At 50.6% G+C, this 26,456-nt stretch overlaps 1 protein-coding gene across 1 annotated transcript in view; it reads right to left on the reverse strand.

Moving 5' to 3' along the window:
- The window catches only part of dnah7 (dynein, axonemal, heavy chain 7), a 570,689-nt gene that overhangs the window by 134,192 nt on the left and 410,041 nt on the right, over positions 1 to 26,456 (reverse strand). Inside the window, exons 48-49 of the mRNA XM_072478629.1 lie at positions 25,399 to 25,589; positions 2,165 to 2,298 (exon numbers count right to left, since the gene is read on the reverse strand). Of these exons, the coding sequence (XP_072334730.1) occupies positions 2,165 to 2,298; positions 25,399 to 25,589 (325 nt within the window). The remainder of the gene's footprint in view (positions 1 to 2,164; positions 2,299 to 25,398; positions 25,590 to 26,456) is intronic.

The following is a 26,456-nucleotide window of genomic DNA, read 5'->3' on the forward strand; positions in this document are numbered from 1 at the left end:
AAGTAGTCGACAGTAATGCAGAAAGTGATGATGTGGAATGTGAGACGGATGACGAACACTAGGAGCTGCTTGCACATCTCATCTCAAGCAGCACAGATGAGGCTCCAGTGGCACAGCTCCAGTGGTCTGCAAGCAATGATGAGATGGTCACCGGGGACGCCAGACCGTGCTGGACCCTGTGGAGAGCGGGAGTTTGGATATTGCGCATGTACAAATTGAAGCTGCTGATACAACCGAAGATCAGCTCTTGATCGAACCAGAGATGCCAGAAGTCGTTCCAATCTTGGAAAAACTGGCCTCCAGTGGTATGTGGTGACCAGTTACAAGCCCTTGAAATGGCTCTGGTAATTTACTCCCAAGCAGTCGACGACACTGATGAAGATGCTGATTACTTCGACGTGGAGAATGCAATAGTAGGCAACTCTGACATAGTCACAAGGTCATCCTTCGAGTCAACCTCATTATGCAGCTCCACAGCCCACTTGCACATTTGTGAGTTTGATGAAGAAGACCCAATGCCTGGATCAGCTCAGCCAGAAAGTATAGTCATCTCCAGTGATGAAGATCAAGTCACCGATGCTCCACCACGCCAAGAAGAGGTGAAACCGCCAACCCCAGTTCTATCCTTCATGCCACCACTAGAAACGGATGTGATCCAGCGTGTCAATGAAGCCGCAGAAGTGGGTGTGGTTACATCACCCAGAGATGATGCGATGCCTAAACCTTTGCAAACAACTGAACACCCACGACAGCCAGTGCCATTCCAGAGGTTGCTACAAAGAAAACAAACAAAACCAAAACAAAGACACACCAAAATACATCACCGTATCCAAAAACGTAAGAGAAAAGAAGAGGAGAAAACTGGGAGGACTACCTCATCCCACCAAAAAACCAGCAATGAAAACAGCCGAAAATTGCAAGAAACATCATGCAAGAAAGCAGAAGAGAAAGCGACTGGTAACACAAGCATGGAAACAGGCCTTTCAAAGGCACCGGGCGAAGCGTAAAAGAAGCAAGACTCCGGAAAGCAAACCAGGCTCTGAGGTGGGCAACAATTTGAAAGAATAAAAGCTGTACAAAGGAAATAGACACTTGTCAGCATGTGTCCATGGACACTTTAGTAAAACTCGTTCACTCTACCAGCTACATATAATGAATGTATGAAGTTTAATGTTACCTGTTAAAAAAATTATCTTAATGCTTTGTTAGAAAGGGTGATGTGGTGATATGCCTATGGGCTGTACCATAGTTGGAAGGTGTGCAACCTCTAACCACCAGGTGGTGGTACAGACACCTAGACCAAGGTTATGTGACCTGTGACTCCGATATAAGGGGAGACACACCCGGCCATCTTCAGAAGAAGATTGAGAGGGTAATAAGACGGACATGTGAATGGTCAGTGCAAGTTCCAGAGGAGTAGTTAGCAGACTCCATGATAACGTGCTCTGTATCAGATTGCTATCTTACCACACGAGACTCAATAAAAGATTCTGGTTTAGACAAGTCAAAGTGTGTGGTGGATTCCTTCATAAAGTACAAAGGACCAATAGTTCGATGTGCAGAATATTGACAAATGTGACTTTAGGCATTGGAGGGTGTATTTTGATAATACACTATACTTGTGCTGCAGGAGCTGTACTTAAGTGAAAGAACATGTGGTATAAGGAAGGAGATGTAAACGTTGTTGTGTATCGCTTGCAGATTTCTGGCAAGTTCTAGGTGTTTTCAACACGATATAGGGAAACATGGGTGATACACATGTTTATTATAGTGCATTGTTGCACTATAATAAATGTTGCAAGATGAATGCTTCCACTTCCATTGGCTGAAGTGGTGTGATCAGTGGACTTCTTCTAGTACTCCAGCTGTCATGGGGATGGGAGGGGGAAGCATTGGTGGATATGACACAATGTCAAAGCATTTTGCTCTACACCAATCATTGCAATGCACTAATTTTCTATTGCCAAAATGGCATGGTGGCACCACAAACATGCATGTTCAAATTATTACACTGTTTTACTGCTTTTGATCGCAGTGCTTATACAATTATTCCTTTAAAATTCTCGTATAACAAAAGCAGCATTTAGTTCAAAATCACTGCTTTAATCACATGAAGTGCAGAAATAGGATGTGATATATATTGCTATATAAGGTTTGTATTTACCTTTTGTTTTCTGCACTTTGCAAAATTAAAGCCTGCTTCTCCTCTTCCAAGTCAGGCCTTTCTCTGGCCACCACTATACCAAGAAGCTGGTCTTGCATCCCCTCAGTGGTAATCATAAAGTTTAGCAGGGTCACCTGTAGGTCAGGGAATAAATTCAAAAATGAGGGCATTATGATCAACTCTTAGAACATAAACATATTTCCAATTAACTTCCTGTTATCAAATATACACTAATCATATCAGATTCTCTCAACACCATTTACCTTTTGATCCAATAATTAAGTGTTGAATCAGAGGTCATGTAGAATTAGGCCAGAGCTTTATTAAACATATTAAAGAAATCCTTTAATAATTTAACTCAACTGCCCACTAATTTAAGAATACTCCGAAGTTGTATTTTAGTGTTACTTTCCAAAGGTGATAGGTTTATTTCAGTAATTAGTACAAAATTATTACGTCATTTTGTACTAAATTCTATATTTGTCATTTTATTGGAGGGGTGGCTCTAATAAAATGTGTACAATACGACTGCAACTTTAAAATAAATAGCAAGACTCAAATATGAAGGTTTAATTACTTTATTTATATTTCCTTAAAATCAAGACTGTTTACTGCCAATGTTCTTAATGCAATTAAACTGATCTATTGAGCATTTTATATTTTTTATTGACGGCATGATTATTGTGTATCTATAGAGTGTTGAGTTTGCTATATGATGTTAACTATGGTTAACTTACTTTTTAACAGCATTGGTTGATTATCCATGGTGTTTCATGGAGAGTAAAGTCCAGTGTAGTTCAAGTGGAGTTAGAAGACAGGGAACACTTGGATCAGGGCACACAGATATAACAAAGTTCCCATTATGAAGTCATATATGCTTCCCTTACTTTCATATATTTTAATTTATTATTGCCATTTATAAGTAAATACAAAAGTAACAATTTCTCTCAAAGATATGCGGAGGAGCTAGGACTTTGGTACCATTTTTGGTCCCATATATCATACCTGCTCTATCACGTAGACCTCTGTAACATCCTCTAATTTCACCCCAGCCTTTGTTACCTCTAGATTTGACTATTCTGAAGCACGTTTGGTTTTCCAAAGCACTTTTGGTTGGCCTCCCACATTCTACATTTCGAAATGGAGTTCATCCAGAACACTGCTGCCTGTGTCTAAATTCACAATTTGTCTCATTCACCCAACATCATGTGTTCGCTAGCCTTCATCAGCTCCAAGTTAAACGATACCTTAATTATAAAATTCTGAGCCTGGTTTTCAAATTCCTCCACAGCTTCACTCTTCCCTAGCTCTTCAATCTCCTACAGCCCAGAACCTTCTGAGATGTCTGCATTAGTCAAATGTTGGCCTCTCTAGCAATCCTAATTGTAATTGCTCCACCATTGGTGAACATGGGTGCGATTCTCCGGCCTCATTACGCTATCGCTCAAGTGAAACGAGGCCGGCGAATAGCAGGAGAGGCCAAAAACAAGAACCGCGCCAGGCAATGCAACTGGCCCACTCCCGTAGGTGAAATTAGATCCCGCCGCGTGGCAGGAATACAATTAATGGGAGCCACCCCATATCCAATAATCTCCTGTCATTCATTGGCCTCACCAGCAAGTGGTCACGCTGGTACTGATTAGTACCCCTTTTTAAAAACATGAACCTAGCGAAAGAGCTTCTGTGAGGAGGTGAGGAGACATTTTTGCTTCCAGGCAAAGAGCCCGGGGGCACTAGGCTCTGCCACCCCTGCGCTCGGCAGAGGTGGGGGACCTCAGCTGGGGGTGGGAAACCCTCTGCAGGGGTGGACTGCCATGGGAGGTTGCAGGGGCAACCACACCATGCCAACCCCTGGATCATGTGTACCAGTTCCGGGAGCAACCCTTGTCCCTGCCCGTCTGCCCCAATGACCACTTATAACTCCCGCTGACTGCCCGTGCCTCTGGCCGTGCGGCTGAAGGCTATCTCTAATAGGGAATTGGCAATTGTGGTTAAGTGAGCACTTCACACAACCAAGTGGATTCCAATGGGTGGGCGGGCCATGTAGCATGTGGGAGTCATTGCCTAGCATCCCAATCACACCTTGATGCCTGGACAGTGCCTGAACACTGCGGGAGGCAACACTACACACGCAACAACCAACTTCCGAACTCCCAAGGGATGGGACACACTTCTGGGGATGGGACACAGTTCCGGGGACATGTCCACGGCATGAGGGTGGGTAGGTGCCATGGGGAGGGGGAGATGCCTGGAGACATGGGCCAAAGGTTTGGATTTAAGTCCACATTGTGGAAGAAAGTGACAGAGGCATCATAATGATTGTGCACAAGTGTTTAATATGTAATATAATTCCACTTTCCCGATGGTGCCGCGCGAGTCGCGCCATGCCACCCCGACATCTGCACTCGATTCTCCCACCCCCCCCCGCAAAACCAGCGCTGCGAGAATTGTGCCAGGCCGCTTGGATAATCGGCGCAAACGGTGAGCGGCGATTCTCCGGTCCGGATGGGTCAAGTGGCCGGTACAAGATGACAGTCCCACCGGCGCCGTTCACCCCTGGTTGCTGCCGGTGGGAACTCTGCGGAAACACTGGGGGGGGGGGGGGGGGGGGGAGGGGGGGAAGCTCCTTCACCGGGGGGGCCTCCGATGGGGTCTGGCCCGCGGTCGGGGCCCACCGATCGGCGGGCCGGCCTCTTTTTTTCCCCCCCACCCCCACCCCAGGCCTACTTCCTTGCGCGGCCGGCCCCTGAACATCGACCACATGTTGGGTCGGGGCCGGCACACGTAAGAAGTTCCCCGCGCATGCGCAGGATGGCACGGCCCAACTGCGCATGCGTAGGATTGAACTGCCCCAACTGCGCATGCGTGGGTTGGTGCGGCGAAGGAGGCTGGGGTGTCGTGAACCGCGATATTCACGAATGCCAGAATAGGTCGGGCCCGGGCCCTGTTTGCGCAGTCGTGAAACGCGACGGCGTTCATGACGGTGCGAACACTTGGCCTCAATATCGGAGAACCTCGCCCGTAATCTCTCTATATTGTCAAACTGTATGATCAGAGATCAAATAATTTTTGGCATCACAGATGAGAAACTTAGAGAACGTTTATTAAGGCAAAAAGATTTGAAATTAGAAGATGCTATTGAAATGTGTCGAATGAATGAATTATCTAAAAATCAGTACTCTGAAGTTCTGATATAAGAAGGGCACAAAAACGCACCTCGAGGCCGACTGCGTTGGATCTGTGGCGCAGTTCAGAAAAATGCGCGTTTCAGACGCCAATCATATTGCGCATGCGCATGCCCGACCTTCACATGTGCACTTAACCAAACAACGTGATTTGGATGAAGACCAATCTGTGCATGCGTGAAAACAATTTGCGCGTGACGAAAGCAACGTCATGACGTGTGGACGCTGTGGACACTCCCACCCACATAAAAAATGCCCAGCACTTGGAAAAACATGCTCAAAATGTTGCAAACTTAATCACTTTGCTGTTCCGTGTAGAACTGCACTAAAAGGAACACTTTAAATCTTCAAACTTAATCTTTACGCAGAGGGTGGTGAGTGCCTGGAACGCGTTGCCAGGGGAGGTTGTGGAAGCAGATACATACGGCATTCAACAGGCATCTTGACAAACACATGGATAGGATGGGTATAGAGGGATATGGCACAAGGAAGTGCTGAGGGTTTTGGTAAAGGTTGATATCATGACGGGTACAGGCTTGGAGGGTCGAAGGGCCTGTTCCTGTGATGTATTGTTCTTTGTTCCTTTTTAAAAAATTTTTATTAAAGGTTTTCATAAAATATCAATAACAAAATGAGAAAGAAAAAAGAACCCAACAGGGGTAAGTACAAAACACAATCTAAAAAAGCAACCCCCCAAACCCCGCCCCCCCCATACCTAAATAATAAATTAACATTAACCGACTTAAGACAACAGGTGTATACACCCCCTCAGACCCTTCCAGTGTAAATAACATAAACAAAAATAAAGTAAACCCCCCCCCCACCTCCCCAGCTGTTGCTGCCATTGACCAATGTCTATCATTCTGCCAGAAAGTCGAAGAACTGTTGCAACCGCCTAAAGAACCCTTGTACCGACCCTCTCAAGGCGAATTTCACCCTCTCCAATTTTTTTATTTTTTAAAAAATATTTTATTGAAAATTTTTGGTCAACCATCACAGTACATTGTGTATCCTTTACACAATAATATAACCGTATAAATAACAATGACCTGTTTTATAAACAAAGAATAAATAATATATAACAAAAACGAAAACAAAACTAAATGGCAACTGCCTTGTCTCAGATAAGCACTCTCCCAAAAATATGATTTAACAGTCCAATATACAATTATTTATAGCAACGACCTATACATATTATACGTATATATTAACAACACCGAGTCCTTCTGGTTCCTCCCCCCCTCCCCCCCTGGGCTGCTGCTGCTACCTTCTTCTTTTCCATTCCCTCTATCTTTCTGTGAGGTATTCGACGAACGGTTGCCACCGCCTGGTGAACCCTTGAGCCGATCCCCTGAGGACAAACTTAATCCGTTCCAGCTTTATAAACCCTGCCATGTCATTTATCCAGGTCTCCACACCCGGGGGCTTGGCTTCCTTCCACATCAACAGTATCCTGCGCCGGGCTACTAGGGACGCAAAGGCCAAAACATCGGCCTCTCTCGCCTCCTGTACTCCCGGCTCTTGTGCAACCCCAAATATAGCCAACCCCCAGCTTGGTTCGACCTGGACCCCCACTACTTTCGAAAGCACCTTTGTCACCCCCACCCAGAACCCCTGTAGTGCCGGACATGACCAGAACATGTGGGTGTGATTCGCTGGGCCTCTCGAGCATCTCGCACACCTATCCTCTACCCCAAAAAATTTACTGAGCCGTGCTCCAGTCATATGCGCCCTGTGTAACACCTTAAATTGAATCGGGCTTAGCCTGGCACACGAGGACGATGAGTTTACCCTACTTAGGGCATCCGCCCACAGCCCCTCCTCAATCTCCTCCCCCAGCTCTTCTTCCCATTTCCCTTTCAGCTCATCTACCATAATCTCCCCCTCGTCCCTCATTTCCCATTTTATATCTGACACCTTACCGTCCCCCACCCATGTCTTTGAGATCACTCTGTCCTGCACCTCATTCGTCGGGAGCTGCGGGAATTCCCTCGCCTGTTGCCTCGCAAAAGCCCTCAGTTGCATATACCGGAATGCATTCCCTTGGGGCAACCCATATTTCTCAGTCAGCGCTCCCAGACTTGCGAACTTCCCATCCACAAACAGATCTTTTCAGTTGCGTTACTCCTGCTCTTTGCCATATTCCAAATCCCCCATCCATTCTCCCCGGGGCAAACCTATGGTTATTTCTTATTGGGGACCCCACCAAGGCTCCCGTCTTTCCCCTATGCCGTCTCCACTGTCCCCAAATTTTCAAAGTCGCCACCACCACCGGGCTTGTGGTGTATTTCTTCGGTGAGAACTGCAATGGGGCCGTCACCATAGCTTGTAGGCTAGTCCCCCTACAGGACGCCCTCTCCAATCTCTTCCACGCCGCTCCCTCCTCTTCTCCCATCCACTTACTCACCATTGAGATATTGGCGGCCCAGTAGTACTCACTTAGGCTCGGTAGTGCCAGCCCCCCCCTATCCCTACTACGCTGTAAGAATCCCTTCCTCACTCTCGGGGTCTTCCCGGCCCACACACAACTCATGATACTCTTTTCGATCCTTTTGAAAAAAGCCTTCGTGATCACCACCGGGAGGCTCAAACACAAAGAGAAATCTCGGGAGGACTACCATTTTAACCGCTGGCACCCTCCCTGCCAGTGACAGGGATACCATGTCCCATCTCTTGAAGTCCTCCTCCATTTGTTCCACCAATTGCGTTAAATTTAACCTATGCAATGTACCCCAATTCTTGGCTATCTGGATCCCCAAGTAACGAAAGTCCCTTGTTACCTTCTTCAGCGGAAAGTCCTCTATTTCTCTGCTCTGCTCCCCTGGATGCACCACAAACAACTCACTTTTCCCCATGTTCAGTTTATATCCTGAGAATTCTCCAAACTCCCGAAGTGTCCGCATTATCTCTGGCATCCCCTCCGCCGGGTCCGCTACATATAACAAATCATCCGCATACAGAGATACCCGGTGTTCTTCTCCTCCTCTAAGTACTCCCCTCCACTTCTTGGAACCCCTCAATGCTATTGCCAGGGGCTCAATCGCCAGTGCAAACAATAATGGGGACAGAGGGCATCCCTGCCTTGTCCCTCTATGGAGCCGAAAGTATGCAGATCCCCGTCCATTCGTGACCACACTCGCCACTGGGGCCCTATACAACAGCTGCACCCATCCAACATATTCATCTCCAAAACCAAATCTCCTCAGCACCTCCCACAGATAATCCCACTCCACTCTATCAAATGCTTTCTCGGCATCCATCGCCACCACTATCTCCGCTTCCCCCTCTGGTGGGGGCATCATCATTACCCCTAGCAGCCTCCATATATTCGTATTCAGCTGTCTCCCCTTCACAAACCCAGTTTGGTCCTCATGGACCACCCTCGGGACACAATCCTCTATCCTCATTGCCATTACCTTGGCAAGAATCTTAGCGTCTACATTTAGGAGGGAAATAGGTCTATAGGACCCGCATTGCAGCGGGTCCTTTTCCTTCTTTAGGAGAAGCGATATCGTTGCCTCAGACATAGTCGGGGGCACCTGTCCCCTTTCCTTTGCCTCATTAAAGGTCTTCATCAGTAGCGGGGCGAGCAAGTCCACATATTTCCTGTAAAATTCAACTGGGAATCCATCCGGTCCTGGAGCCTTCCCCGCCTGCATGCTCCTAATTCCTTTCACTACTTCCTCTATTTCAATCTGTGCTCCCAGTCCCACCCTTTCCTGCTCCTCCACCTTGAGAAATTCCAGCCGGTCCAGGAAGCCCATCATTCTCTCCCTCCCATCCGGGGGTTGAGCTTCGTATAATTTTTTATAAAATGCCTTGAACACTCCATTCACTCTCTCCGCTCCCCGCTCCATCTCTCCTTCCTCATCCCTCACTCCCCCTATTTCCCTCGCTGCTCCCCTTTTCCTCAATTGGTGGGCCAGCAACCTGCTCGCCTTCTCCCCATATTCGTACTGTACACCCTGTGCCTTCCTCCACTGTGCCTCTGCAGTACCCGTTGTCAGCAGGTCAAATTCTACGTGTAGCCTTTGCCTTTCCCTGTACAGTCCCTCCTCCGGTGCCTCCGCATATTGCCTGTCCACCCTCAAAAGTTCTTGCAGCAACCGCTCCCGTTCCCTACTCTCCTGCTTTCCTTTATGTGCCCTTATTGATATCAGCTCCCCTCTAACCACTGCCTTCAGCGCCTCCCAGACCACTCCCACCTGGACCTCCCCATTATCATTGAGTTCCAAGTACTTTTCAATGCACCCCCTCACCCTGAGACACACCCCCTCATCTGCCATTAGTCCCATGTCCATTCTCTAGGGTGGGCGCCCTTCTGTTTCCTCCCCTATCTCCAAGTCCACCCAATGTGGAGCGTGATCCGAAATGGCTATAGCCGTATACTCTGTTCCCCTCACCTTCGGGATCAACGCCCTTCCCAAAACAAAAAAGTCTATTCGCGAATAGACTTTGTGGACATAGGAGAAAAACGAAAACTCCTTACTCCTAGGTCTGCTAAATCTCTACGGGTCTACTCCTCCCATCTGCTCCATAAAATCTTTAAGCACCTTGGCTGCTGCCGGCCTCCTTCCAGTCCTGGACCTCGACCTGTCCAGCCCTGGTTGCAACACTGTATTGAAATCTCCCCCCATTACCAACTTTCCCACCTCTAGGTCCGGGATGCGTCCTAGCATACGCCTCATAAAATTGGCATCATCCCAGTTCGGGGCATATACGTTTACCAAAACCACCGTCTCCCCCTGTAGTTTGCCACTCACCATCACGTATCTGCCCCCGCTATCCGCCACTATAGTCTTTGCCTCAAACATTACCCGCTTCCCCACTAATATAGCCACCCCCCTGTTTTTCGCATCTAGCCCCGAATGGAACACCTGCCCCAGCCAACCTTTGCGTAGTCTCACCTGGTCTATCAGTTTCAAGTGCGTTTCCTGTAACATAACCACGTCTGCCTTAAGTTTCTTAAGGTGTGCGAGTACCTGTGCCCTCTTTATCGGCCCGTTCAGCCCTCTCACGTTCCACGTGATCAGCCGGGTTGGGGGACTTTTTATCCCCCCACTTGTCGATTAGCCATCCCCTTTTTCCAGCTCCTCACCCGGTTCCCACGCAGCTGTGTCCCCCCCAGGCGGTGCCCCCCCGCCCATCCCACCCCATACCAGCTCCCCCCTCTCCCCAGCAGCAGCAGCCCAATAGTTCCCCCCCTCCCACCCACCCCGCTAGATCCCCCACTAGCGTAGTTACACCCCCCATGTTGCTCCCAGAAGTCAGCAAACTCTGGCCGACCTCGGCTTCCCCCCGTGACCTCGGCTCGCACCGTGCGACGCCCCCTCCTTCCTGCTTCCCTATTCCCGCCATGATTATCATAGCGCGGGAACCGAGCCCGCGCTTCCCCCTTGGCCCCGCCCCCAATGGTCAACGCCCCATCTCCTCCACCTCCTTTCCTCCCCCCACCACCTCCTGTGGAAGAGAGAAAAGTTACCACATCGCAGGATTAATAACATAAAACTCCTCTTTCCCCCCTTTTTACCCCCCTCTTCGCCCCCCATACTCGCCCTTTGTTTCAAACGTTCTTTTTTTTTTAATAACCCGCTCATTCCAATTTTTCTTCCACGATCAAAGTCCACGCCTCATCCGCCGTCTCAAAGTAGTGGTGCCTCCCTTGATATGTGACCCACAGTCTTGCCGGTTGCAGCATTCCGAATTGTATCTTCTTTTTGTGGAGCACCGCCTTGGCCCGATTAAAGCTCGCCCTCCTTCTCGCCACCTCCGCACTCCAGTCTTGGTATACGGGGATCACCGCGTTCTCCCACTTACTGCTCCGAGTTTTCTTTGCCCATCTAAGGACCATCTCTTTGTCCTTAAAACGGAGGAATCTCACTACTGTGGCTCTAGGAATTTCTCCTGCTCTCGGTCCTCGCGCCATCACTCGGTATGCTCCCTCCACCTCCAGCGGACCCGCCGGGGCCTCCGCTCCCATTAACGAGTGCAGCATCGTGCTCACATATCCCCCGACGTCCGCTCCCTCCGCACCTTCAGGAAGACCAAGAATCCTTAGGTTGTTCCTCCTCGCGTTGTTCTCCAGCGCCTCCAGCCTTTCCACACATCGTTTATGGTGTGCCTCGTGCATCTCCGTCTTCACCACCAGGCCCTGTATGTCGTCCTCATTCTCGGCAACCCTTCTGGTTCACCGCACAGTACTTTTAGCCGTTAAAATTGCCGTTGGGGCTCTTATTAAGAGCCCAAAAGTCCGTTCCACCGGGAGCTGCCGAAACGTGCGACTCAGCTGGTCATCCCCGCACCCGGAAGTCCACCCTCTCCAATTTAATGAACCCTGTCATATCGCTGATCCAGGATTCCACGCTTGGGGGCCTCGTATCTTTCCACTGAAGGAGAATCCTTCGCCGGGCTACCAGGGACGCAAAGGCCAGAATTCCGGCCTCTTTCACCTCCTGCACTCCCAGCTCCTCTGCCACCCCAAATATTGCGAGCCCCCAGCCCGGTTTGACCCTGGATCCTACCACCCTCGACACCGTCCTCGCTACGCCCTTCCAAAATTCCTCCAGCGCTGGGTATGCCCAGAACATATGGGTGTGATTTGCTGGACTCCCCGAGCACCTAACACACCTGTCCTCACCCCAAAGTACCTGCTCATCCTTGTCCCGGTCATGTGTGCCCTGTGCAGCACCTTAAACTGTATGAGGCTGAGCCTCGCGCAGGAAGAGGAAGAGTTCACCCTCCCTAGGGCATCTGCCCATGTCCCCTCTTCGCTCTCCTCTCCCAACTCCTCCTCCCACTTACCTTTCAACTCCACCACCGAGGCCTCCTCCTCCTCCTGCATCACCTGGTAAGTTTCCGAGATCTTCCCCACTCCCACCCACCCCCCCGAGAGCACCCTGTCCTGTACGGTGTGTGGCAGTTGCCGTGGGAATTCCACCACCTGCCGTCTGGCAAACGCCCTTACCTGTAAGTACCTGAAGGTGTTCCCCGGGGGGAGCCCGTACTTCTCCTCCAGCTCACTCAAGCTCGCGAACTTCCCGTCCACAAACATGTCCCCCAACCTTTGTATCCCTGCCCTGTGCCACCCCAAAAACCCTCCACCTGTTCTTCCTGGGGCGAACCGGTGGTTCCCCCGTAATGCGGTCCACGCCGAGGCCCTAACTTCCCCCCCTATGCCGCCTCCACTGCCCCCAAATTTTGAGGGCCGCCACCACCACCGGGCTCGTGGTATACCTCCTTGGAGGGAGCGGCAGCGGCGCCTTTGCCAGCGCCCCCAGACTCGTACCCACAGGACGCCATCTCCAGCCTCTTCCATGCAGCCCCCTCCCCCTCCATCACCCACTTGCGCACCATTGTCGCATTGGCGGCCCAGTAGTACCCACAGAGGTTGGGCAGCGCCAGCCCCCCCTATCTCTACTCTGCTCCAGGAACACCCGTCTCACCCTCAGAGTCCCTCGCGCCCACACAAACCCCATTATACTCCTGTTAACACGCCTGAAAAAAGCCTTTAGGATAAACACGGGGAGGCACTGGAACAGGAACAAAAACCTTGGGAGCACCGTCATTTTGATTGCACCATACCTGCCAGGGACAGCGGCAGCGCGTCCAACCTCTTGAACTCCTCCTCCATTTGCTCCACCAGCCTTGTAAAGTTAAGCCTATGCAGGGCCCCCCCAGCTCCTGGCCACCTGGACCCCCAAATATCTGAAGCTCCTCTCCGCCCTTTTTAGTGGGAGCTCGCCAATCCCCCTCTCATGGTCCCCTAGCTGAACTACGAACAACTCGCTCTTCCCCATATTGAGCTTGTACCCCGAAAAGTCCCCGAATTCCCTAAGGATCCTCATTACCTCTGGCATTCCTCCCACCGGGTCCGCCACATACAGCAGCAGGTCGTCCGCATAAAGCGACACCCTGTGCTCCTCCCCACCCCGCACCAACGCCCTCCAGTTCCTCGACTCTCTCAGTGCCATAGCCAGGGGTTCAATCGCCAGTGCGAAGAGCAGGGGGGACAGGGGGGACCCCTGTCACGTCCCTCGGTGCAACCGAAAGTACTCGGACCTCCTCCTATTTGTGGCCACACTCGCCATCGGGATCACATACAACAGCCTAACCCGCCTGACAAACCCCTCCCCAAACCCGAAACTCTTCAGCACCTCCCACAGGTACCCCCACTCTACCCTATTGAAGGCCTTCTCAGCGTCCATTGCCACCACTATCTCCGCCGCCCCCCCCCACCCCCTTGCTGGCATCATGATAACGTTCAAAAGCCTCCACACATTCGCGTTCAACTGTCTCCCCTTCACAAACCCCGCCTGGTCTTCATGGATGATCTGCGGCACACAATCCTCAATCCTCGTGGCTAAGACCTTCGCCAGCACCTTGGCATCTACATTTAGCAAGGAAATCGGTCTGTAAGACCCACATTGCAGGGGATCCTTGTCCCACTTCAGGATCAAGGAGATCAGTGCCCGGGACATCGTCGGGGCACTGCCCCGCCCTCCCTTGCCTCATTGAAGGTCCTAACTAACAGGGGGGCCAACAGGTCCATATATTTTTTATAGAACTCGACCGGGAAACCGTTCGGCCCCGGTGCGTCCCCCGCCTGCATGCTTCCTATCCCTTTGATCAGATCCTCCAGCCCAATCGGGGCCACCAGTCCCTCTTCCACCTTTGGAAACCTCAATTGGTCCAGGAAACGGCCCATCCCTCCCTCCTCCCGTGGGGGCTCGGATCTGTACAATTCCTCGTAGAAGTCCCTGAAGAGCCCATTGATGCCAGCCCCACTCTGCACCACGCTCCCTCCCCTGTCCTTAACTCCCCCGATCTCCCTAGCTGCGTCCCGCTTCCAAAGCTGATGCGCCAGCATCCGGCTTGCCTTTTCTCCATACTCGTAGACCGCCCCCTGGGCCTTCCTCCACTGTACCTCCGCCTTCCTGGTGGTCACCAGGTCGAATTCTGCCTGGAGGCTGTGCCTCTTCCTCAACAATCCTTCCTCAGGTTCTTCCGCATACCTCCTGTCTACCCTCACCATCTCCCCCACCAGCCTCTCCCTCTCCCTCCGCTCCTTGTGGGCCCTGATGGAGATCAGCTCTCCCCTCACCACCACCTTCAGTGCCTCCCATACCATCCCCACTCAGACCTCCCCGTTGTCGTTGGTCTCCAAGTACCTCTCTATACGTCCTCGGGCCCGCTCGCTCACCTCCTCGTCCGCCAACAGCCCCACCTCCAAGCGCCACAGCGGGCGCTGGTCCCTCTCCTCCCCCATCTCCAAGTCCACCCAATGCGGGGCGTGGTCCGAAATGGCTATTGCCGAATACTCGGTATCCTCTACTCTCACTATCAGCGCCCTACTCAAAATGAAAAAGTCGATTCGAGAATAAGCCTTATGGACATGTGAGAGGAATGAAAATTCTCTAGCCCCTGGCCTTGCAAATCTCCAAGGGTCCACCCCTCCCATTTGGTCCATAAATCCCCTCAACACTCTAGCCGCCGCCGGCTTCCTACCCGTCCTAGACCTGGAGCGATCCAGTGCAGGATCCAACACCGTGTTAAAGTCTCCCCCCATTATCAGGCCCCCCAGTTCCAAGTCTGGGATCCGACCCAACATACGCCGCATAAAACCCGCATCGTCCCAGTTCGGAGCATACACTTTGACCAGTACCACCCTCTCTCCCTGCAACTTACCACTTGCCATTATGTACCTACCGCCATTATCTGCCACAATGCTCGACGCCTCGAATAACACCTTCTTTCCCACCAAGATCGCCACCCCTCGATTTTTGGCATCTAGCCCCGAGTTAAACACCTGACCTACCCACCCTTTCCTCAGTCTTACCTGGTCTGCCACCTTCAGGTGTGTCTCCTGGAGCATAACCACAACCACCTTGAGCCCCTTCAGGTGCGCGAACACGCGGGCCCGCTTAACCGGCCCATTCAGTCCCCTTACATTCCAGGTTATCAGCCGGATCAGGGGGCTACCCGCCCCCCTCCCCCGCCGACTAGCCATGACCCCTCCTCGGCCAGCCACGCGCCCGCACCCCACACCCGGCCTGTTCCCCACAGCGGCATACCCCCATCTCGACCCCCCCCTCCCTTGCTCCAGCTCCTCCTTGATCTTAGCAGCAGCAACTCAATTCCCCCCTACCCCCCCCCCCCCCCCCCCCCCCCACCCCCCCACGGCTAGGACCCATCCTAGCTGGTTTACTCCCCCCATTGCATTTCTGCAAGTCTGCTGACTCCGGCCACTCCCGCCTCCCTTTCGACTCCTCCCATTGTGTGGCACACCCTCCTCTCCCGCTCCCCATTCACAGGCTCTCCCACCTGCTACTCCTCTCCTTCTTGGTCCACCTGAGCACACACTCCCGATCGACGAACCGATGGAACCGCACCAGCACCGCCCGCGGAGGCTCGTTAGCCTTGGGCCTCCTCACCAACACTCTATGGGCCCCTTCCAGCTCCAGGGGTCCCTGGAAGGACCCCGCTCCCATCAGCGAGTTTAACATGGTGACCACATAGGCCCCCACATCCGGCTCCTCCAGCCCCTCGGGGAGGTCCAGAATCCGCAGATTCTTCCGCCTCGACCGATTCTCCATCTCCTCGAACCGCTCCTGCCATTTCTTGTGGAGCGCCTCGTGTGCCTCCACCTTTACCGCCAGGACTAAGATCTCATCCTCATTGTCAGAGATCTTTTGTTGAGCCTCTCGGATCGCCACCCCCTGGGCCATCTGTTTCTCCAGCAGCTTATCAATAGAAGCCTTCATCGGCTCTAGCAGGTCCGTTTTAATCTCTCTGAGGCAGCGCTGGATACCCTCCTGTTGCTCCTCCGCCCACTGCCTCCACACTGCCTGGTCTCCGCCCGCCGCCATTTTGTCCTTCTTTCCTCCCTTCTTCTGGTCCACCACCACCTTTTTTGTCACCCCGCTCCTAGTTAAAGCCATATACTGACGGGGAGCTATTATTAACTCCTTCCCACACCGGGAAACGTCGAAAAGGTGCCCTTGGGGGCCCTGAAAAGAGCCCAAAAGTCCGTTTTTGTGGGAGTCGCCGAATGTGCGACTTAGCTCCGCATAGCCGCGACCGGAAGTTTCGAGAGGGAATCCTTTTGGCAGTGTTCGCTTCACCAATCTGCCCCAAAATGTCTGTGGAAACTCCTGAAAAAGGTCTAAGAGCCCGTTCCAGACGGGAGCTGCCGACTGCGTGACCTACTCCTCCATGGCCGCCACCGGAAGCCTCGTCCCTGCTTCTTCAGTGGCCTTGGTGAGATCTTTTCACAGTTGTTCCCTCTGCTGCTAGAATTCGCCTTTGATAAAGGCCCTCAAGTCAGCCTGCAGCTTTCAGCTTGCCCTTCCCCCGCCTGCATGCTGGAAGAGGCCCTGTTTATCCTGTTGCAGCCAAATCTTTTACTGTTTCTGCCGGGTCTGGTAGCCAAAAGACATAACATTCCTGGGGGACACTGTCAGGGGAATTTGCAGTCTTCTTGCCACACCGGGAAATGTCAAACAAATGCCGTGGGGGCCCTGTAAATCATAGATTATCATAGAATTTACAGTGCAGAAGGAGGCCATTCGGCCCATCGAGTCTGCACCGGCTCTTGGAAAGAGCACCCTACCCAAGGTCAACACCTCCACCCTATTCCCATAATCCAGTAACCCCACCCAACACTAAGGACAATTTTGGACACTAAGGGTAATTTATCATGACCAATCCACCTAACCTGCACATCTTTGGACTGTGGGATGAAACCGGAGCACCCGGAGGAAACACACGCACACACTGGGAGGATGTGCAGACTCCGCACAGACAGTGACCCAAGCCGGAATCGAACCTGGGACCCTGGAGCTGTGAAGCAATTGTGCTATCCACAATGCTACCGTGCTGCCCAAAAGTCTGTTCCAAGGGGGAGCTACCGAATATGCGACCTAGCTCTGCATAGCCGCACCCGGAAGTCATTGTTGTTTGTTCTTAATGAACATACACATAAATATACAAAGTGATGACACCAGTGCTGGTACCTCCAGAATTAACAACACTGATAATGATATAGATGCTTATAACTTAGAAGATTCCTTCTTTATGGGAATTATTGAGAAGTTCCACACAACTGTTAATGACACTTCCAATCCACAAATAGTACAATCGATTAACACGGAATCTGAATGGAACACACCGTTACAAGTAAATGGTTCCGAGATTGTCTTCAAGCTGGACACTGGAGCTTCTCCAAACTTGATAAACACTCATGATTTATCACAACTTATTCATTGTCCTAAGATTCAGAAAACTGATTGCCAATTGCATGACTACAATGGTAACACGATTACTTCTTTAGGATCATCTTATCTCGTAGTGACAAATCACAACATTGTGATATCCTTATGGTTCGAGATTGTTGAATCCAATAGATCTTCGCTATTAGGTGCACAAGCTTACACCTTGTTAAAAGAATCTAATAAATAAGGACATAACCGATCTAATTCTAGATTGTGAGACCTGCCAGCGTAACCAATCAACTCAGAGTAAAGAAACAATTACACCTCATGCTCTCAAGAAGACTCTATGGTCGAAGGTTGACATAGATCTTTTTCACATTCATGGTCGTGATTATATCCTAATCATCGATTATTTCTCAAACTATCCCGAAGTGACCAAATTGTCTGATTATATCTCAAAATCTGTGATTAAATCAACAAAGGAGATTTTTGCTTGTCGTGGGACATGCAAAGTCATGACAGACAATGGACCTTTTTTGATAGCTATGAGTGGTCAGAATTTGCTAATGAATATTACTCATATAACTTCGAATCCTCTTTATCCACAATCCAATGGCAAGGTTGAAAAAGACGTTCACATTGTGAAACAACTTTTCAAGAAAGCTCTTGACTCTGATACAGATATGTTCTTAGCTTTACTGAATTACAGAGCTACTCCTCTTTCAACTGGTTTATCTCCTGCTCAATTGTTAATGAACAGAACATTGCGTACAACTCTTCCATGTATTCGACTACCTGATCCAGATCTTCAGATGTTGCTAGAATGCAACATCAAAAGAATCTTCAGGAGAAATATTACAACCACTCAATCCAGGTGATCAAGTGAGAGTACACATTCCCACTGGAGGATGGTCTGATCTAGCTAAGGTCATACGTCAAGGAGCACCTCGTTCCTACATTGTTCAAACGAATGATGGTTCAATCATTAGAAGAAATCTTTGAGCACTACTGAAAGTCCAATCTTCTAGTACGTTGTTTCCAAGTCTTCAATTCAATGAAAATTTATTTTGTACTACAACAACATCTTCCAAGATACCAGATGACTTCCAGAAAACATTCAAGCCATCTACTACTCCACTAATTGGATTGAGATCATCCAGAATTGGAAAGAAACCAAACAGACTGAATTTGTGAAGAACATCCAATGAACTGTTTAAAATATATTTAATTTAAACTCACTTGTTAATTATAGTACACATATCAATGTATCATATGCTACTATTATTCATATTTTCCTTTTTTGTCATTAGACAAATGTCTAAAAAAAGGGGGATGTAATGATACGTATAGTACAAGTGTAGTAAAGTAATTATGAAGTAACTTCATTTGAAGCCTACTTGTGACAATAAGCGATTTTCATTTTCATTTTTCATGAAGGGTCACCTGCTGATTCGCCGGCAGTGTGCTTGCCAGCCTCCTGCTAACAAGGTCGAGCAGCACTTAAGCTGCACTTGCCCAACCAACCTCAGCCAGCTCGCAACAATGGCGCCCAGGAGACCAGCCCCAAGATTCGGGGATGCTGACCATAACTCAACACTAGATGGTGTTACTAAGTGATCATATATAAGACTGTGTCTCTAGGCATGCTGGGGAGAACTGATGGAGATTTCAATATAGAAGGATAGTGTGAGGTCGAGTTATAGTGTAGTTTATAAATTAGAGAGATTATTGATTACTGTATTATAGATTCAGTACTATTATTTCATTATCTGTTACTGAGTAACGTGCGCAAACCTAATCAAGTTAAGTAGTGTAAAATAAATTAGTTTTGATTTAAACTTCTTAGTTCTTATACACACAGCCTTTGGGATTCCTCCAAGCTTCTATGGATCTGCTGGAGTGATGCTGACAGCTCCTTCTGAATGTCCCAGCCACTCCCGCACATCTCCTTCAGCTCTGGAGAACTCTGTCCCATAGGCTCTGCATCAGGCTGGGACCCAGATGTCCTCGGCCACCCCAGTCACCTCTAGGGCATGCTCCTCGAAAGTGGTGAGGATTCTTAAGTCTGGCACACCACTGGCAGTCTGGGCTCTCTACCTGCGATTATGGGAGAGCTTATCCTGAGGAGACACAGATGGCATCATTAGCTACACAAGCGGTTCACAAGTGGTGGGAGAGTGTGTGTGAATGGAGGGTTGTGGGAGGGGGTTGAAGGGGGAGGGGGGGGGAGTTGGTGTCAACTCATTTGTGCTGCTCGGTGTAGGTCTTTGACCATTTTTCTGCACTGAAGGCCAGTCCACCTGGTCACGCTCCCCGAGCTCACAGCTGCCACCACCTCATCCCAGGCAGCACTGGCTGTCCTATGGCTAACCCTCCTGGACACTCCGGGGAACAGGACATCCCACCTGGCCTCCACGGTGTATAGGAGCCTTCCCAGATCAGCATCCCCGAATCTTGGGGCTGGTCTCCTGGGCGCCATTGTTGCGAGCTGGCTGAGGTTGGTTGGGCAAGTGCAGCTTAAGTGCTGCTCGACCTTGTTAGCAGGGGGCTGGCAAGCACACTGCCGGTGAATCAGCTGGTGACCCTTCATGAAAAATGAAAATGAAAATCGCTTATTGTCTGTCACAAGTAGGCTTCAAATGAAGTTACTGTGAAAAGCTCCTAGACGCCACATTCCGGCGCCTGTTCGGGGAGGCTGTTACGGGAGGAATACCGGAGCACGGGAGGAATAGCACGGGAGGAAACCGGAGCACCCGGAGGAAACCCACGCAGACTCAGGAAGAACATACAGACTCCGCACTGACAGTGACCCATGCCGGGAATCGAACCTAGGACCCTTGCGGTGTGAAGCCATAGTGCTAATCACTATGCTACCGTGCTGCCCTTATGTGTCACATGTCATATATTGTTTTATAATGATTCTCCGAGGTGCCTTGGGATGCTTTATTGTATTAATTGTGCTACAGAAATACAAGCATGTTGATTGTGAGTCATAAAACTGAGGTGCTGCAGCATCACAAATGGTGGATAGTTGTAAGTGACATAATTAGATTCGGAAATGAAAGGAGTTCATAGGAAATAATGAAATGAAATGAAAATCGCTTATTGTCACAAGTAGGCTTCAATGAAGTTACTGTGAAAATCCCCTAGTCGCCACATTCCGGCGCCTGTTCGGGGAGGCTGGTACGGGAATTGAACCGTGCTGTTGGCCTGCTTTAAAAGCCAGCGATTTAGCCCAGTGTGCTAAACCAGCCCCTGATAGATTTTTATTTATTGTTACAATTGTGAGGTTTATATGATTATTATGTCTTAGCACTGTATCTTTTGATTTATATGTTTACTTTATTTTGGGACTGTAACTTTGAGGCACGATCAATTTGGCTGGAGACGAAGTTGAATTCAAACTGAGGCTTTATTAGCATCTGAAGTGTGGCCTCCTACAGCAGCTGACGAAATGGCTGCTAGCTGAAGGCCACGCATATTTATAACCTGGCTCCTGGGCGGAGCTAGCTTGCAGGGGCCCAGGTGAACCTGTAGTGCAGGTTCTACCGTACAACCCTTAATATAGGAACACAGTAGTTTACCACATTCACCCCCTGTTAAAATTGAGTCCGGCGGGGGTGGTGGACAACTATATCCAATTTGCAATCTTTAATATTTACAGAACAGTGAAAAGAAAATGTCTCTGGTCATCCGGTGGGCCGGTCAGAGGTTCAGCCGGTCCGGCGCCTTGATCATCCTCTGGGATCAACGAAGTGGAGCCGGCGATGTTGGTGCTGTCGTGGTCGAAGTTGACTCCGGGAGCGTCCCAAAATCCTCTTCATCAACGGGGGTGGGCAGGGGGAGGACGGACGGTCCTCGGGGGGGGGGGGGGGGTTGATGGGGGCAGCGGGGGGGGGGTTGATGGGGGCGGCGGGGGGGGGGGGGGTTGATGGGGGCGGCGGGGGGGGGTTGATGGGGGCGGCGGGGGGGGGGGTTGATGGGGGCGGGGGGAGGGGGGCGGCGGGGGTTGTGTGGGGGTGGAACCTGCTGGTGCCAGGTCCTTGAGGGAGACGGTATCCTGGCGGGTCGGGGAATGCCACGTAGGCGTACTGTGGGTTTGCGTGGAGCAGGTGCACCCTTTCCACCAACGGGTCCGCCTTGTGGAGCCGCACATATTTACAGTGAAGCACGGTTCCTGGAGCTGTGAGCCAAGCTGGGAATGATACCCCGGATGTGGATTTCCTGGGGAAGGCAAAAAGGCAGTCATGCGGTGTACTGTTAGTAGGAGTGCAAAGTAATGAGCGAATGGAATGTAGTGCATCAGGGAGGACCTCTTGCCAGCGGGAGGCCGGGAGATTTCTGGACCGTAGGGCCAGCTGGACGGCCTTCCATACCATCCCATTCTCCCTTTCTATCTGTCCATTTTCCCGGGGGTTGTAGCTCGTCGTTCTGCTGGAGGCAATACCCCTGCTGAGCAGGAACTGGCGTAGCTCATCACTCATGAATGAGGATCCCCTGTCAATGTGGATGTAGGCGGGGAAGCCGAACAGAGTGAAGATAGAATTAAGGGCTTTAATGACGGTGGCAGACGTCATGTCGGGGCATGGGATGGCGAAGGGAAAACGGGAGTATTCATCGATCACACTGAGGAAATACGTGTGTCGGTCGGAGCAGGGGAGGGGGCCTTTGAAATCCACGCTGAAGTGTTCAAAGGGGCAGGAGGCCTTCACCAGGTGCGCGCTGTCCGGCCGGTAGAAGTGCGGTTTGCACTCCGCACAGACCTGGCAGTCCTTGGTGATCGTCCTTACTTCCTTGACGGAGTAGGGCAAATTTTGTGCCTTAATGAAGTGGTACAACCGAGTGACCCCTGGGTGACAAAGGCTGTCGTGCAGGGTCCGGAGTCGGTCTACCTGTGCGCTGGCACATGTACCTCGGGATAAGGCTTCTGGGGGCTCGTTGAGTTTGCCAGGGCGATACTTAATCTCGTAATTATAGGTGGAGAGCTTGATTCTCCACCGCAAGATTTTGTCATTTTTGATCTTGCCCCACTGCGTGTTGTTGAACATGAAGGCTACCGACCATTGGTCAGTGAGGAGAGTGAATCTCCTGCCGGCCAGGTAATGCCTCCAATGTCGCACAGCCTCAACGATAACCTGGGCCTCCTTTTCGGCAGATGAGTGCCGAATCTCGGAGGCATGGAGGCTGCGGGAAAAGAATGCCATGGGCCTGCCTGCCTGGTTGAGAGTGGCGGCAAGGTGCCCTCCTTCACGCAGGCCTTACAAAGGGCAGCACGGGCCGGGCAGTGTTTGCGGGGGTGTCTTTGTTGGCCGCAAAAATAGCCTTGGGGCCCCCCGGAGATCACCGGCTGGTGCGTAGTGCAGGCTTACTGGGTGGGTAGCGCCCCCGCTGGGGCGGCTGCCTGTGGGGCCCATGAAGCGTAGGAGGAGTGGGCCGCGCGGTTGGGGGCGTAGGACTGTACATTGCGCAGGGCGACCGTCATGGAAAACGCTAGTGTTTTAGTCTCTGCGAGGTTGCGCGTGGCCCCTTCTAGGAGCCGCTGCCTGATAACATCGGACCCAATCCCAGTTACAAAAGCTTCCCCATAAGGAAATCTGAGTGCTTCTTAGCTGTAACGTCCTGGCAGTTACAGTCCCGAAAAAGTGGGATCAGGGCCCTCCAGAAGTTCTCGATTGACTCACCAGGTAGTTGAGTACGCGTTGCGAGCGCGTGTCTAGTGAAGAGCGTGTTCGTCTTCTGCTCATAACTCTCTTTGAGTCGAGTCATAGCGTCAGCGTAATTGGGCGCATCCTGGATCAGCGGGAAGATTTTAGAGTTGTCTCTGGAGTACAGAATTTGAATCTTCTGAGCCTCTGGAACAGGGGTCAGCGTGGCGTTGGCTGCTAGCCGAAGGCCAAGCTTATTCATAACCCGCATCCTGGGCGGAGCTAGCATGCAGGGGCCCAGGTGAACCTGTAATGCAGGTTCTACCGTACAACCCTTAATATTAGAACACAGTGGTTTACCATAAACTTTAAGTCTAGGGTAGAAGAAAAGTGACATATGTGGACTCTCCCTGACAGTAAACCTGGGCTGTTCAATTGTTAGAGATCTGAGGAAGGCTCAGATAGTTACATTGAAATGGAGTGCAAGATATTTACACTTGGAACAATGACAGCACAATGAAAAAGCCCCAAGTCTTCCAGGGTCTTAGAAGAGTTATAAATATTGAGTATTAAATTGGTGTACTGTTAATTATGTCTTTTTGGGAACAAGGATAACTAATTAGCATTTCCACTGCTTATGTACACAACTCATGGGCGGGATTCTCCGTCCCTCCAGGTTTCTGGTTCAGCACGCCGGCGAGATTCCCCGTTTTTTCTGGCTGGTCAATGGGGTTTCACATTGTGGGGCAGACCCACAGCAAAACGGAGCATCCCGACGGCGGAGAATCCAGCCCAATGTGTTTTTTTGATACAATGGGGAAGAGTTAGAGGAAGCCATTCTGAGAGCTGGTTACAGGTTTCCCTTTAAACCCAGGAATATCATAGACAGGCAGCATTTGTGGTTTGTCATGTACAACCTGTACCCAACTAAATAGAGAGCAAGAGATGGACAAAGGCACACTTGCATCTTAAGCAAAGAATATGCTGACACGATCATTCACTGCAGAGAACAGGGGCGAGATTCTCCGACCACCCGCCGGGTCGGAGAATCGCCGGGGGCTGGCGTGAATCCCGCCCCCGCCGGTTGCCGAATTCTCCAGCACCGGATATTCGGCGGGGCCGAAGTCCCGCTGCTAGAATGCCTGTCCCGCCGGCGTAGATTAAACCTACCTTACCGGCGGGACAAGGCGGCGCGGGCTGGCTCCGGGGTCCTGGGCGGGGCGCGGGGCGATCTGGCCCCGGGAGGTGCCCCCACGGTGGCCTGGACCGTGATCGGGGCCCACCGATCCGCGGGCGGGCCTGTGCCGTGGGGGCACTCTTTCCCTTCCCCCTTCACCACGGTCTCCACCATGGCGGAGGCGGAAGAGACTCCCTCCACAGTGCATGCGCGGGGATGCCGTGAGTGGCCACTAACGCTCCCGTGCATGCACCGCCCGGAGATGTCATTTCCGCGCCAGCTGGCGGGGCACCAAAGGCCTTTTCCGCGAGCTGGCGGGGCGGAAATTAGTCCGGCGCGGGCCTAGCCCCTTAAGGTTGGGGCTCGGGCCCCCAAGATGCGGAGCATTCCGCACCTCTGGGGCGGCGCGATGCCCGACTGATTTGCGCCGTTTTGGGCGCCAGTCGGCGGACATCGCGCCGATACCGGAGAATTTCGCCCAGGAGTGTGAGCTCATGCTCAGATTGAAAATTGAGTCCATTGGGGGTTAAAAGAGGCTGAAAGACTTGCCAAGCTTGAAACTAGAAAGAGGTCTACAATGTAACCCTCACAATGAGGGAGAATTCTGTGATTGGAGGTCATCAACTGGGAAGGTAAAAATAAAGCAAACCATTGGAAGTTGTAAGCTCTTGCGAACTGCTTGCTATAAGAATTGAAATTCCATGGAAAATGCAATGAATGCTCAGCAAATAGGAACAATTATTTACAAAAGAAAATGCTGTTTAGTCATTTGATGGAGTAAATGTTTTAAAACTTGAAAATTGATGTGTTTTTCTTTCAGCTTTAAAAGTTATCGGTCTCTACGTAGACATAACATTATGTGTTATGAACATATATTGAAATTTGTGGCCATTGTGCGACATGCAATAATGCGGTTAAATTGTGACACCGTCAAGATGGCCGGGAAAGTTAACAATGACCAGGAATTAAACAGTAATCCAAAGCTAAGATGTGTACGATATTTCATAACATTTCAGACCTTAACAGATGTTTCTGGTAGGTAATGGGGATTTCTCAACTTTGTTGTGATGTAAAAGCGGAAATCTGGGGCATATTCAATTGTGGCATCTCCCAGTCGAATGCACACACTTCCACCCTGCTTGAATGTTTGCTTAAGCAACAAAGGTTCCAGGATGGGATCTAGCTCCTCTCCAACATTCTCCAGCAAAACTGAAAAATTAAATCATTAACACTGACGTTAACAAAATCCATATTTAGTTCTACAGTGAACTCTACATCATAACAGATACATTTTCTGAGATAATTGCTCCTCGAGATGCAACAATGGCTAATTTCAGCTACTGTATCCTTTTTTACCCTTTGGATACTGAGAGACAATTTCAAGATACTATTTCTTTCATGTCTATAAATTCAATTTGCTGTACATTCCCAGTAAAAACAAATCCAAATTAAACTGAGAGATATGTAGAGGAACAAAAGACAAGCATGAAACCATGGTGCAATTTTTGGGCACGTTTAACCACCGCGTAGAGCTCTGGGTGTGCTGGTTAAATAGCGGTAAGGGCCAAAATAAACATCTGCGCCGTTCAGTTCGCCATCGAACCGGCACACTCCCTGCACGCTCCCATGTCCAAACATGGCGAGAAGATCATTGATCCCAATTAGCACCAATCTCTATCTCATTAGCGAGATGGAAGTCCAATGTATTCGCCAATCTCATGTCCCAGGAACTAACCGATTCCCCAGCGAGAGGTCAAGCAGGCGTCATTCAGCACTCCTTTTTAAAAATGTGAAGCTGGCGCAATGGCTGCTGAGGGACCAATTTCCATTTCCATTTTCCGGCATGCAACTCGGGCACTGGAGATGCTGCCCCAGTGCTTGGAGGTGGAAGGGACCCCTAGGGGGGGATAGGCCTGGATTGTGAGATGCGCAAGCCACCCTCCAATATTGTGTATGCCTGTTTCAGGGCCAACTATAGCTGTTGCCTTGCTGTCCTATCAAGCACATCCTAGACAGAGCCCTGCCCTTGGTTATATGCTGCAGGTTACTTTAACTCCTTAATTGTGAGAAGCCTCT

This window comes from Scyliorhinus torazame, chromosome 2, assembly GCF_047496885.1.
Source record: "Scyliorhinus torazame isolate Kashiwa2021f chromosome 2, sScyTor2.1, whole genome shotgun sequence".
NCBI classification, from domain to species: Eukaryota; Metazoa; Chordata; class Chondrichthyes; order Carcharhiniformes; family Scyliorhinidae; genus Scyliorhinus; species Scyliorhinus torazame.